Source organism: Theobroma umbraticum, unplaced genomic scaffold (assembly GCF_002168275.2).
Source record: "Theobroma umbraticum cultivar Fairchild unplaced genomic scaffold, ASM216827v3 scaffold_81.0, whole genome shotgun sequence".
Taxonomy (NCBI): domain Eukaryota; kingdom Viridiplantae; phylum Streptophyta; class Magnoliopsida; order Malvales; family Malvaceae; genus Theobroma; species Theobroma umbraticum.
The window spans coordinates 1,325,903-1,338,998 of record NW_018397268.1 but is presented as its reverse complement, the minus strand read 5'-3'; the positions used below and the strand labels follow the sequence as shown (position 1 = coordinate 1,338,998).

At 36.5% G+C, this 13,096-nt stretch overlaps 2 protein-coding genes and 1 long non-coding RNA gene across 4 annotated transcripts; 2 read left to right on the top strand and 1 right to left on the bottom strand.

The window, feature by feature from the left end:
- Positions 1 to 344: 344 nt before the first annotated feature.
- LOC110425382 (mannose-1-phosphate guanylyltransferase 1) lies at positions 345 to 3,501 on the top strand. Of its 2 annotated transcripts, none has more exons than XM_021440285.2 (5): positions 345 to 566; positions 1,790 to 1,922; positions 2,062 to 2,124; positions 2,232 to 2,471; positions 2,550 to 3,501. In XM_021440285.2, exons 2-5 carry the CDS (start codon positions 1,812 to 1,814, stop codon positions 3,219 to 3,221), a joined length of 1,086 nt encoding a protein of 361 aa, XP_021295960.1. In that variant the 5' UTR covers positions 345 to 566; positions 1,790 to 1,811; the 3' UTR covers positions 3,222 to 3,501. The 2 variants fall into 2 exon arrangements, with proteins under 2 accessions (XP_021295960.1, XP_021295959.1); XM_021440284.2 differs by having other exon boundaries at positions 345 to 579.
- Positions 3,502 to 6,457: 2,956 nt separating this feature from the next.
- LOC110425580 (uncharacterized) lies at positions 6,458 to 7,833 on the top strand. The gene is made up of 3 exons (XR_002446031.1): positions 6,458 to 6,690; positions 6,815 to 6,892; positions 7,301 to 7,833. It is a non-coding gene; the product is annotated as an uncharacterized LOC110425580 (long non-coding RNA).
- A 2,186-nt stretch (positions 7,834 to 10,019) lies between these two features.
- On the bottom strand, positions 10,020 to 12,803 carry LOC110425126 (CASP-like protein 5B2). The gene is made up of 3 exons (XM_021439933.2): positions 12,410 to 12,803; positions 11,004 to 11,136; positions 10,020 to 10,468 (listed from the first exon to the last, which is right to left on the bottom strand). The coding sequence occupies exons 1-3, from the start codon at positions 12,535 to 12,537 to the stop codon at positions 10,271 to 10,273; spliced, it is 459 nt and encodes a 152-aa protein (XP_021295608.1). The 5' UTR covers positions 12,538 to 12,803; the 3' UTR covers positions 10,020 to 10,270.
- Positions 12,804 to 13,096: the final 293 nt, after the last annotated feature.

Below are 13,096 nucleotides of genomic sequence, written 5' to 3'. Positions count from 1 at the left end.
TATGATAAATAATGTATCAAATATAAATTCTAAATAAAAATTTAATTTTCAATTTACTAAGATCCATCGACTGTGAGAGTTAACATACTCAAAGTCAATCAGACACTTTCCTTTTTTCCTTACCATCGTTTTCTCTGCAACACTTTCGTCAACAACATTCCGGACCGTACTTTTTTATCCACAACCCGGAAGCAGTTACCCGTCCAAAGACCCGAAATCACCTCGAAACATCCCCTACAATTTCCGTTCCGTCGCTAAAAGAAAAGAAGTTCCAAAATTGAATTTAATATTTAATTTCGAATCCGCCAAATATTTCACGTTAGTTATATCTCATCTCTTTCTCGCTTGTATAAATACCGCTCTACTTTCTCTTAAAACAGCGCCCTCTTTTTTTCCTCAGTTGCCAGCTCAGCTCCCGACGGAAAAAAAAAACGGTTACTAAATAACAAAAAAAAAAGAAAGCCAGCCAAACTCGTCCGAGTCGACTCGTTTCCCCGCCCATTTTATATTTGCGCCTCGAATCGGGCTCGAGTTTTCAATTTGAACTCAGTTCGGGTTTGGATCTGGTAAGGCTTAAAGGTAATCGCTGAATTATGGTCCTTCCAAGCTCTGTACGCTGTCTTTCTCGCTGTTCGTAATAGTTTAGCTTGAATATGTCTCAATGGAGTTCAAAATGTCATTCGGCGTTCGCTTTCTATTATTTTTCAATTGTTTTTACGTTTTTTTGGGAGAATTTTGAGGTTTAATTTGATTTGTAATGTTATTATTATTGTTAGATCTGATTTTTTACATGGTAAATCACGCGTAAAATCTTTCTAAGAAGAAGAAAAATGAATCTAAGTTAATTCAATTGATTTCATTTCTCGTTTAGCCACAAATCTAAGTTAAATTTATTATGTTTAATCAGGATTTTAATGGTGGTTTAGAATTCTACTAAAGTTTTCGTTATTAATGGCTTAAGGCCGTTTTCTTTTTGCAATGTTTGTTGTCAAATACTTTGTAAAGGTCAAGAATTCCCGCGTCGCCAGATCAAGACTGACTCAGTTGAATATGTTTTTCTTGCTAAGTTTTCATTTCGCTTACTTGGAATTTTTCAATTCAAATGCTTCTAGTTAGAAACTTGTGTTAATCCTTTTAGGCGTGATTTTCGTGGCGATTCCCTGTTTTCCATGACTCTATTGGAGGGTGGAAGCGAGAAAGGAAATTCTCTTGACACTTAAATCAGTTAAAAACTACTATTTTCCCTTGCAAAGAAAAAGAAAAGAGGAAAGATGAAGTATCTTAAGCCATCTGTCATTACTTGAAGCAGGGGTTACACAGCAGCTGGATTTTGTTTTCGGTTCCATGTGAATCGATTTGTCGTTCTTATTAAAGAAAACAACCTGTGGAATTGCTGGAATTTGTGTTTCAATATCATCTAAACCATTTTTGGATGGATTTTCAGTAGTGCTTTTTGACGTTTTAGCTTTTTTTTTTTGGCGCAAGACGCGTGTTTGAATGTTTTGTTCTTTTCTCTTGTGCTTGGCTTTAGATTTGTCTGGTTTTCTTCTCTTTGCATGTGGTGAATTCGTGTCACTCTTGAATTCATACTCATTGGTTCTGATTCGCTCATCACTGTTAGATCTACAAATGTCAATATAGATTTCTGTGTTGGTCAATCTCTCTTTTCTTGTCATGCATAGGTAGAAGAGTCTGTGTGGATTCATTTGGGATTGCATATCTTAGGTTGCTTTCCTATTTTAGTCTGATGTTTGGTTGCTGCTTAAGATACTGACTGTACTATCTACAGGTAAAGCAGAAGGTGTATCACAATGAAGGCACTTATTCTTGTTGGAGGATTTGGAACACGATTGAGGCCGTTGACCCTTAGTGTTCCTAAGCCGCTTGTTGAATTTGCTAACAAACCCATGATCCTGCATCAGGTATATTTTTGCAGAATGGCCTTTATTATACATCTGATATTTGGAAATTTTCTTTTTTGGTTTAGTGGTTTCTCTTTGTTGTTTTCTCAGGATAAGCTTGTTGATTTTGTGGACTGATTTATCTTTCAATATTTTACAGATTGAGGCTCTTAAGGCTGTTGGTGTAACTGAAGTTGTTTTGGCTATTAACTACCAACCTGAGGTATGTGAGGTGTTTCCTTGTGTAGGAGATGTAAAATTGATACAATGGTCTGAAAGGTTAGGTGGTTAAGTGCTTATGGGCTGACCAGTGGCCACTTGATTTTGCAGGTAATGTTGAACTTCTTGAAGGAATTTGAAGCTAAAGTTGAGATCAAGATCTCATGCTCTCAAGAGACTGAGCCACTCGGCACTGCTGGTCCTCTTGCTTTGGCTAGGGACAAACTCATTGATGGTTCTGGTGAGCCATTTTTTGTGCTTAACAGTGATGTTATCAGCGAGTACCCATTCAAAGAAATGATTGAATTCCACAAAGGCCATGGAGGAGAAGCTTCCATAATGGTAACCAAGGTAATAATTCAGTTCTAAAATTTTCTTTATTTTCAATTTCAGTGTATTTCCTTTGAAGGCATTTTAATACTTGTGTAGGTGGATGAGCCGTCAAAATACGGTGTGGTTGTTATGGAAGAATCAACAGGGCAAGTCGACAAATTTGTGGAAAAACCCAAATTGTTTGTTGGGAACAAAATTAATGCTGGAATTTATCTGCTGAACCCATCTGTTCTTGATAGAATTGAACTGAGACCCACTTCAATCGAGAAGGAGGTCTTCCCAAAGATTGCAGCAGAGAAGAAGCTGTATGCAATGGTCCTACCAGGGTTTTGGATGGACATTGGTCAGCCAAGGGATTACATTACTGGCCTGAGACTTTATCTAGACTCCCTGCGAAAGAAAGCTTCAACTAAGTTGGCCACTGGTCCACACATTGTGGGAAATGTTTTGGTTCATGAGAGTGCTAAGATCGGAGAAGGATGTTTGATTGGACCCGATGTGGCAATCGGTCCAGGATGCGTGGTCGAGTCTGGAGTCAGACTCTCCCGCTGCACAGTCATGCGTGGAGTTCGCATCAAGAAGCACGCCTGCATATCCAGCAGCATCATCGGATGGCACTCCACCGTTGGGCAATGGGCTCGTGTAGAGAACATGACCATCCTCGGAGAAGATGTCCACGTATGCGATGAAATTTACAGCAACGGCGGGGTGGTTCTGCCTCACAAAGAGATCAAGTCTAGCATTTTGAAGCCAGAGATAGTCATGTGACAAGTTCTGTTCCCTGATGAGTTAGAATATCTTGTAGGGAGTATTCACTTAAATTGTCATGCGTTTGTTCTTTTGTTATATTTTTTTTACTTTCCTTCTTTGTCTACCCCTCCCCCTCCAACACAGTTGTAAAAAACTCAGTTTCTCCAAGTCTGAGTGATGCGTTTTCGACGGTTCAAGGGTCATTTTCTGTAGCCAACTGCATTGAGATGATCATTGGTGTGAAATGTGTAACTTTAGTGTGTATATAAAAATAAATTATCACTTGGTTTATGAACAATTAATTTTTTCAATTGTATATTTTATTTGAGCATTTTCAAAGAATAATCGGTGAGTTATTATTATTATTATTATTAGTATTTATGCATTTAGTATTCTAGTATGCTGTTCTTTTATATCTCGATATTTGTATGACCGCAATCTGTCGGTAGCATTGGATCTGAATCTTTTCTCCAATTCTGGTGGGCCAAAATTGACAAAAAACAAAAATAATACACCATTTATGACATGTAAATGCACCATTCCATTAACTCTTGCTAGATTGATGGGCAATTGATGAAGTAAATATATCACTCTGCAAGCAGATTTAGAGGCATCAAACTCTTTAATTAGAGCTTAAAAAAGGTCACACAATTCTCATTTTTCGATATAATTTCAATCATACGTGTAATACAAGTAACTATAGTTGTGTTTGAGGTTGAAAACGAAAGAAACGAGATGTATTTGCATTTGAGGTTGAAATAACTTGTCGGGATATACTTGCATTACATTTAAAACTAGAATAACTTTTTTGTTTTTTGAATTTTTTGAACTTTTATGAAATAAAAAATAAAATATATTTTTAAAATGGATTGTAACAATATATTTGTTTTTTGAATTTTAAAAAATACAAAAAGAAAGAGAAGATAATAACAATATTAATTGGTAGGTGGGTAGGGCAAAAGTGGACAAGTACTTGTAAAGGTTCACATAAGAACACAATAAAGAAAGTTCAAGTTCCTTGTGGTCACACAGCTTGAAAGCCAAACACAAGGACAGGAACTATTGTGGATTTTTTTTTTTCTAAATTTGATTCTGCGGTTGCTCTTTCATGGAGCAAACTCCTGCTAAACGCACACTCATATTTCTCTTTCCAGTGTCCTGTCAAAGCAAGTGGGAGCTTGGGGGGACTGGGTTTTTGGCTAATCAAGTTAGGCTTGTGGCAGTTCTAATAGTTATTCTTTATGAGTACCCATCCCTTTCTTTCTTTCATTATTTTCTTACCTAATTTTGATTCTGTCAAACTATGTTAGCCAGAATCCATAGAAGGCAACCAAAGAAGATGTACATTTCCCTTCTGCTTCATGATGCCAAATTGCCAATAGGATAAAGGCCAATTGCAAAAGGCAAGACGTGTAGTGGAAATTGGCCTCGTTTATTATATGAGGGGTTAAGCATTTTAGCTATCAAAATCTTCCAAGATCTGATAAATTGAACCCTATTTAATTGTCATTTATTGGTCAGATCCTTCAATGAAAATAACATTCCAAGTGTCACAAGAAGACCCAATTCGTTTCTTTCTGTAGATTTTGGAAGCAAGTGGAGGAAACTATACAGACTCAGAGAAAACGTATGAGGGGGAAAAGGTTGATGGAAGAATATGTGGCCTACCATGTGGAGAAGTGACATGCTTGTGGGTCACAAAAATATATTTTTTTGTAATTTTTTGTTAATATTGAACATTAATAATTTAAAATTTTACAGTTGGTAGACCTACTACGTCGATTGTAAAAAAAAAGAAAATTGGTGTATGTTATATTGATGATTAAGATTGAACAATCACCATTAATGGTTTTGCTTGTCAGCTTATGTAAGGAATGAACAGGAATCAAACAAGTTTCCCTCTTTCCCAGCTCTCTTGCTCACTTAAAATGGAGGATAAAGAGCTTGAAGAGCATATTCGCATGTCATTATCACTATCTTGTTATGGGGCTACCCCAAGGGGACATGAATTATCAGTGACATTGACTTGTTGAGCTGTTGTTTTCTCAAGAACAAACAAATAAAAACTTAGTGAAAATTTTTTGTTGTTTATGGAAGAGGGTCCAATGTCATTTGACAGCATAGCTGTAACTTCTCTTAGCTGAGTTGTATCCATCATGGTGGAGTTGGGAACATAGTTTTTCATCCTCTTTTCTCACTCTTTCTTATAGCTAAATAGATTAACCAACTTTGTCTATATCAGAACTCTTGGCCCTGCTACACTTAAAATTACCCAACACCAAGATCCAGTTTTTCTTGTTTATGCAAATTCCTAACCAGACAAGTTTGTTCTAGAGTAGGCAGGAACAGGACAATTCACCTAGAGAAACTCAAAATTATAATGCTCCAAACAGTGGTGTTTGTGGCTGCACTGCAGCAGAGCATTACTTGATTAGAGTGTGCATAACATTTTCCATATTTCGATACTTGTGCCTTGTGACAGTCTCTCATTGAATATGCACATGTTTCTGGACAGTCAAATGCATGTGTAGCAGTTTAGCACCCCACAGATCATAATGACAGATAGTCAAATCCACATAGTTAAGACTTAATGCCTGTTCTAATCCAGCAAGTATATATCACCATCCTGATGAGTGGAGGTTGGTCTCATTTATATATATCTGGTGGGATGGGAATTTCTACCATTGGAAATCAGGACACCAGGGACATTGCTGTTCTGGGTTCCATGTATCTTGTTTATGTTGAAAGCATGGAGTTAAAACTTGCAAGTTCTTCTAGATCTTAATAATAAGCATGCACCTTAGTGATTCGATTTTCATGTTATTTGTCCAAATACTCATGAATCTGGTGTTAAACATGATTATGGCTACAAAGATTAAACCTGCTCTTGTTGAGACTTTACAAGATAATGAACCTTGCAGAATCATTCATGGAACTACCGGAGACTGATCAAGTAGTTTGTCAATATGTTTTCTATTGGGTTACATAAACAATGGGAAAAAAGTAGAGCTTATTATGCACTATACATTCAGAAAACTACCAAGGATGCTCTTTGAACCAGTGGTGTCAAGTATAGTCATGCATACATATATTAATCAGAAAAGCTAACTTGACTAGATGAGGTCCAGAATTAGCCTTATACCATTTCAATCTTTGAGTATGTCTCCTATCCCATCACGCTTTACAATGATAAGCACATTACTAGTGGATCCCACCACACTGAGGCCACTCACCTTGGTGGCATCACAGTCTCCACTTAACCAGCTTCCTTTGGAAACCAAGGATTATGCAGGGCGATCGAACTCGGATCTCATGGACATAAGGTTAGCTAAAAATTTAACTGGATGAGGTCTAGAATTGCTTTTATTCCAGTTCGCCCTTCAAGTATATGTAAATATAAGGTCATTCCTTCGTCAATCTAATGAAGAAAGGAGAGCAGCTGGAAGACTGACAACACAAAAAAACTAAAGAGATTCAATCCAAAGAAGTGTGATTCCCGGAGAAGAACTTTATTGCTTCTTTTTATCCTTTCCTCACTTCACACACTGTCACCCATTACATTCGACATTAATACATGCTGCCTGGGAATTGAGTGATACGTGCTATGGCAGGTAGGCAATTTGTAGCTATAGATAGGAGCTACCACTATCAGTTGGCCAGCTATGACATGTATAAGGCGTCTGAGAAACGTAAGTCCAAAGTCACCATTTCGGAATGGATTTAGATTTCCTGGCTTTTGATTCTTGCTGTTCCGCTAGGAACATACGTTTTCCTGTCTGGCCAACGTTTGGTAACATGCGGTCCTTTCTCAAAGCTTTCAGGTCCAAGAACCCTGACTCTTTCATCCACGACTTAGCGAAAACGTCTCTCTTTCCCTTCCTATGACTGATATAATGCTGTATATCTGCTCTTTTGCATTGAACAAATGAAACAGAAAGCGTGGAATTGCATAATGTAATGCTTGTTGGCATGCAATTTCTGAAAACAACACTGTCTTTGCTTTGCTTTTTATTATATATTTCACCTTTGTTGAGAAGTTAAATTTTATTGTTTTGTACACAATTTGGCACCCTTTTTTCATTGGAGATTGCTTACAGGTATGGCCGACCTGGTATGTACAAGACCAACTTGTTTGGGAGTCCAAGCATCACTGTTTCCATTCCGGAACCCTGTTGGAAAGCCTTGGAAAGATGATGAACCATTTGGACATATATAAAAGGTGTTTTCTTTCTATCCTTCTTTTCATATTTTTCTATCAAGTCATTTCCAAGGTGTTCTGGATGAGAGGAGAGCCAAGAGCCAAATGAATGACCAAAATGAAAAGATAGGAATGGTTGATCTACCCATGGAAGTTGAAGATGAGGATGGCCAGAAGTTGCAGGATGAGGATTGAATCCATTTTTCTGGTCGTCTCGTAGTTAGCTGGTGATGAAACCTCAGCCCATGCAGCTATGTGGGCAATCATCTATCTGCATGTAGACCACCCAGAAATGTTGGAAAAGGCTAAGGTGGAATTATAGCAAACTAATCACCCTGAAGCAAAACAAGAAGAGAAATGAACAAGGCTCTTATGGTGGTAAGGAATAGATGCTCATGTTAGTAACAGTATGTAAGCAGGCCATGAGGTGGGATTTTGTGTGCATCAGAGTAAAGCTCAGTAGATGGGTCTGCAATCTGCATCTCATCTTAAAGTGAGCATTAAAAAAAAACAAGCAAAGATAATTCAGTATAAAAATGACATAAATATTTCGTACTTTTTATATAATTTATATTTTTTAAAAAATTTGATTATAAGTAATTTTTATTTGTTTATGCGACAATTATTAAATTTCACAGAATTTCATTTTTTTATAATTTGTATTTTTTTTAAAATTTTGATCATAAATCTCAACTTAAAATGAGCATAAACAAAGCAAATAAAAAATTTGATTATAAAATCTCACCTTCAAATGAACATAAAAAAAGAAAGAAAGAAAGAATATTTAGTAAAAAAATCACAATTTTTATTTCATTTTTTATATAATTTATATTTTTTAAAATTTGATTATAAGTAATTTTATTTGTATATGGGACAATTTTTAAATTTTACATAATTTCATATTTTTATATAAATTATATTTTTTAAAAATTGATTTTAAGTAATTTTTATTTGAATATGAGACAATTATTAAATTTCACATAATTTCATATTTTTTATAGAATTTATATATTTTGAATTTTGACTATAAAATCTCATATTAAAATGAGCATAAACAAAGCAAAGAAAAAATTTGAATTTAAAATCTGGTTAAAAAGCAAAGAAAATTCAGTTAAACAAAATCTCATTAAAAAGCAAAGAAAATTCATTTAAACTGAGCATAAAAAAAAATTCAGTTAAAAAAAGCAAAAACAGTCGGACCTGGTTAGTTGGCCCTACCCGGCCCAACCGCTTATAATATTGAAGTACTGGAATACTCCACACCATTTCATGTCTAAGGGTAGAGGTCAGGCCTTGACTTTTTATTATATAAAGCATTCAATAGACACTTATGTGAGTAATGTGGGATATTGCTGCCCTACACGCCCCTGTATCACACCCATGATTGGGAATGCCCTTTAAGCTACGATTGGGTTGGCTCAGTGTTGGATAGAATGTTCCCATGCATGACGAAATGGAACGATGCTAATTATGATGAAATGAAGTGGGGATCCTTGAGATATTCATCCCAGAATTAGCACACTTCCCAGACTCCTGCTGCAGCACATCATCCCTCTTACAATAAGAGTTTGGTTCAGTGCTTGTACGTCTTCAAGCTCTCAACTCTGTGAGAGTTGCCTCCATCTTCTTCAAAACTAGTATATCATCTTCATCTCCCATGTATCAGGCAAGGGAAATGTTGCTGGTTAAGATCCTTCAAGGTGTTCTGGAAGTGAGAGGAGAACCGAGAGTCAAATTTAATGACCCAAATGAAAATAGAGGGAGCGGTTGATCTACTCATGGAAGTTGAAGAAGAGGAAGGCCAGAAGTTGGAGGATGAGGATATAATCGATTTTACTGCTCGTGCTGTTGTTATCTGGTCATGAAGCCTCACCCCATGCAGCTTTGTGGGCAATCATCTATCTACATGATGACCATCCACAAATGTTGCAAAAGGCTAAGGAGGGATTGTAGCCTTAATCGCCACTTTTCAGGAAGAGCAAGAGGAAATCTTAAGAAAAGACCTAGTACACAGAAAGGCTTAAACTCTTAGATGGTTTATCTTCGAAAGGTAATGTGTGCTTCCTTCCTAACTTGTTTACCTCGCAAGAACATGTCATTTACCTCAAATCTGAAGATTTACAATGAGTGATGAAATGATAGTTTTAGTGATTCTTAGTGATTCAATCTCCCTTTATTTCCAAGTCGATATTCTTCTTTCCCATGCTTGGTTTCGCTGAGTGAACTGAAAAGAATTGGTTCCATGTTATCTGATACCCAAAGGTTGGAAGGTTCTGGTTTGGAACAGGGTTGTTCACATGGACCCTGAGGCCTGAAGTTTATTCAAACCCAAAAAGGCTTCCTCCCTGAAAGATGGGAGGTAAGTTCAATGTATTGCGTGGCTGAAACATTGGCAAATGGTATCTAAGAAGCTATTGCTTTACTTGCATGCAGAACCATAAACCCAAAGCAGGATCATTCCTCCCCTTTGGAGCAGGAAAGAGGATCGTATGGCCAAGTTTGAGATCTCCATTTTCCAGCATTAATTCAAACCAACTATTGGGTACTAATCAAACCTAGGAAAGGTTCATTGGGTAAAGTTAGAGAAATTCTCTATTAAAATGGATTAAATGAAAACTAAAATTGAAAATCGAAACCAATAGAGTTTCGCAGATACTGTCATTTTCTTGTCTGTGTTGTTTCTGCTCTTGAAATTTAATAAACATAAGTACAATGTCATTGTCTGACTGCATAAAGAACAAGGAAAAAAATCTTGTGAAAGTGACAAACTCACAAAAGAACATGCTAAGATCATCCGTGAAGGTTCCAAGAAAATGAGTATTACTTAAAAGAAGAAATGAGTAGGGAGGGTGGGTACTAATAGGGTTCACTAAACTGCAGCCAAAAGCCAAAATGTGACATGAGATGATATGGCAAGGAGGAACCATGAGATAAAGGCCAAAAATATGGATGCTTGGAACCGGCTGCATGGAATATGAGGTGACCTGCAGTAACCCAAGTCTCTTGAATACAGAACTGTCACTCCAGCAGATGAGCAAGCAGCTGCAAGAGATAATATAGCAGTCACCTGCATTTTACATCAGCATCATTACTCCAGTTAGATTATTAATGAGTAAACAACAATTCTAGGCAAAAGTCATAATTTAGATCAACAAAGGAATCGATATCTGAAACATGTTAGTGGTTCCCATGGAAGGACATCATCACTTTTTCACTAGTTTTTTACTATTAGTTTTCATATTTCAATCAGCCTTTGTGGAATCAAGAAATTGAAATTTTTTTTTTTTTTGAAAGATGAGTTTTTATTAATGATAAGCTGGAATGCCGTGGGAAGTCTTCAACGTTGAGATTTGGAGACTCCTGTTGGCATGGAAGCTATCATGAGAAGAGCCTGTTCTGAACAATTACAAAAAGAGCAGCTGCTCAAGGAGCACTTGGCACTTGGCAAGAAATTGAAATATTTAATCTGAACAGACATGAATGCATAGTCTTAGGGAAACAAATCCAATAAAATAACGAAGTAATTATCCTTCAAAGTGTTTGTGTGTGACAGCAAATTAATTCCATGAAGGAACAAATTTTGAAAGAGAAACTTTAATTACCCAATCACCAACAACAAACAGGCTCACTAAGATAGGATTCTGGAGGTTTCTCTTTGACCTCAGAGCATGAAGATCAAGGCATGCTAGTCCAAAACTCCACAGAAATTGAAGCCCCATTGATGCTATCAAATAGCTGAAGCCAACAAAGATGTACACAAGAAGAAATGGTGACTTGTCAGAAATTTTTACAGCAAAAACCTAAAGGAGTAAAAGGGGATTAATACCATGTATAAAATAAGCAGAGAGACCAGAAACAGTATGAAAGACATAAACAGCAACTTTACAAAACATGCCATTTCCAACACACTTTGCTAACACCTAGTGTTGCTGAAGCATTCTGATACCAAAGACTGAGAAAAAAATTTTCAGGTTTGAACAAAGAACAATCCATGCACTACAAATCAAGTTGACCTTTCAGGAGTTACCTAATTATGTAAGAGCAGGCCATCGAGGGCACAGTGGGTTCTTCATCTGATTTGATTATGCTTTGTCTATTGGGAGCCACTGCAATTAGTCATTGCCACTATCACATCACACAAAAGGTAGTGGGAGTACTTAGTGCTTTATCTCACCAAAAATGGGATAGTAGGAATATATGTAAGACTAAGTCTCCTAAAATGTGGGACACATCTCCGGAAGAGGAGGAAAGAAAAATGAGGGCATGATGTGATCTTAATTGTTTCTTCTAAAGCATTTACCTTTTATTCTCTTTGATTTTTCCAAATCCCAGAACCTCATATTTCTCTAACCAATTATGCTGATGACTGTTACTAACTTTGGGCAATATCACCCCACTTTTTGTTTTTGCTTGAACAAGTAACAGTAACTTCTGAAGGTTTCCTGTCAGAATTGCATTGATCTTACAGCCGTTAACGCCATAATTTATTACTCTTACTTGTTTCTCTTCCCTTGAGAGGGCTTTTGCAAGACAATTTGAGTGTATAATTGTCAAACTTTATTAACTGTTTCCCATTTTCCTTTCTCATTGGTTTATGTGGATTGAAAGGTACAATGTACACCATTATCATCTTTTTCATTGGGGACATTCTTATGAATTTCTGACCCATCTACTGACAACCTCGTATAAGAATTCCCATTTTATGATGAATTCCTTCATAAATAAAGAACTACTTAAACATTCGAAAGGCCAAGTATTAACCAACCAAGGAGGAAAATAGAGAAAAGTACTAACCAACCAAGGAAAGCTAAGAAATGAAGGCAATTAAATGCTTCAGAAAGAAGTAGTTTAACAGTTTAACATACAAAGCAGGTTATAAGAATCATATAAAGACCACAATCAACCCATCATGTTAAAGTAAGCAAGGACATAAGCAAATAAGAGAAAAGAGGAAAGTAATAAAGAATGAGGATAGAACCAGAAAACAAAAAAGAATTAGAAATAATACCAGAACGCAGTGGAGTTAAAAAAACCAGGAGCAGAAACCATGACTCCAATTGAAGCAGCAGCAAAAGAACACTGTCCCACTCTCAGTAGCAGTCCACTCAACTTTCCTGGACTTCCAAACAAGGCCATAATCTCTTAAAACAACATTACAGGATTCTCAAGGAAGGAAAAAAATGAAGAGAAGGTCAGGGTAGGGGAAAGGGAGGGAAGAGATGGGAGTGTCCAAGAGCTTTAGCTTACAAGAAAGCAAAGTTGAAGAAGCTTAACTAACTTTTAAGATTTTTTTGCAGATATGGGGATGGAATTCAAGAATCTGTTGACTCCCATACGGAAAGCTCTTTTCCAGGAAAGTGGCATTGAGTTTTCATGTTGGACAGCTACACCAGCTTGACCTTTTGCTGTTACTCTTTATCGTTTTAAAGGATTAAAGTAGGATTTTTCTTTTAATTTTTTAATGGTATTTGGTAAAGTAGGATTCATTTCTTTTTCTTTTTCAGTGTAGCAAAAGTAAAGATGTCTTGCTTGTCCAGACCTTAACAGTGGAAGCTTGTGAACTAAGTTGAAAGTTTCAAGTTACACAAATTTGTAAAGCTAATTTATACAACTTGGATTGAACTTGTCTGTAAGTTAACACAAGTAGCAGGTAATCAAATAAGAGTCGAAGAAACCTGAAAAACAGGAAGAGAAC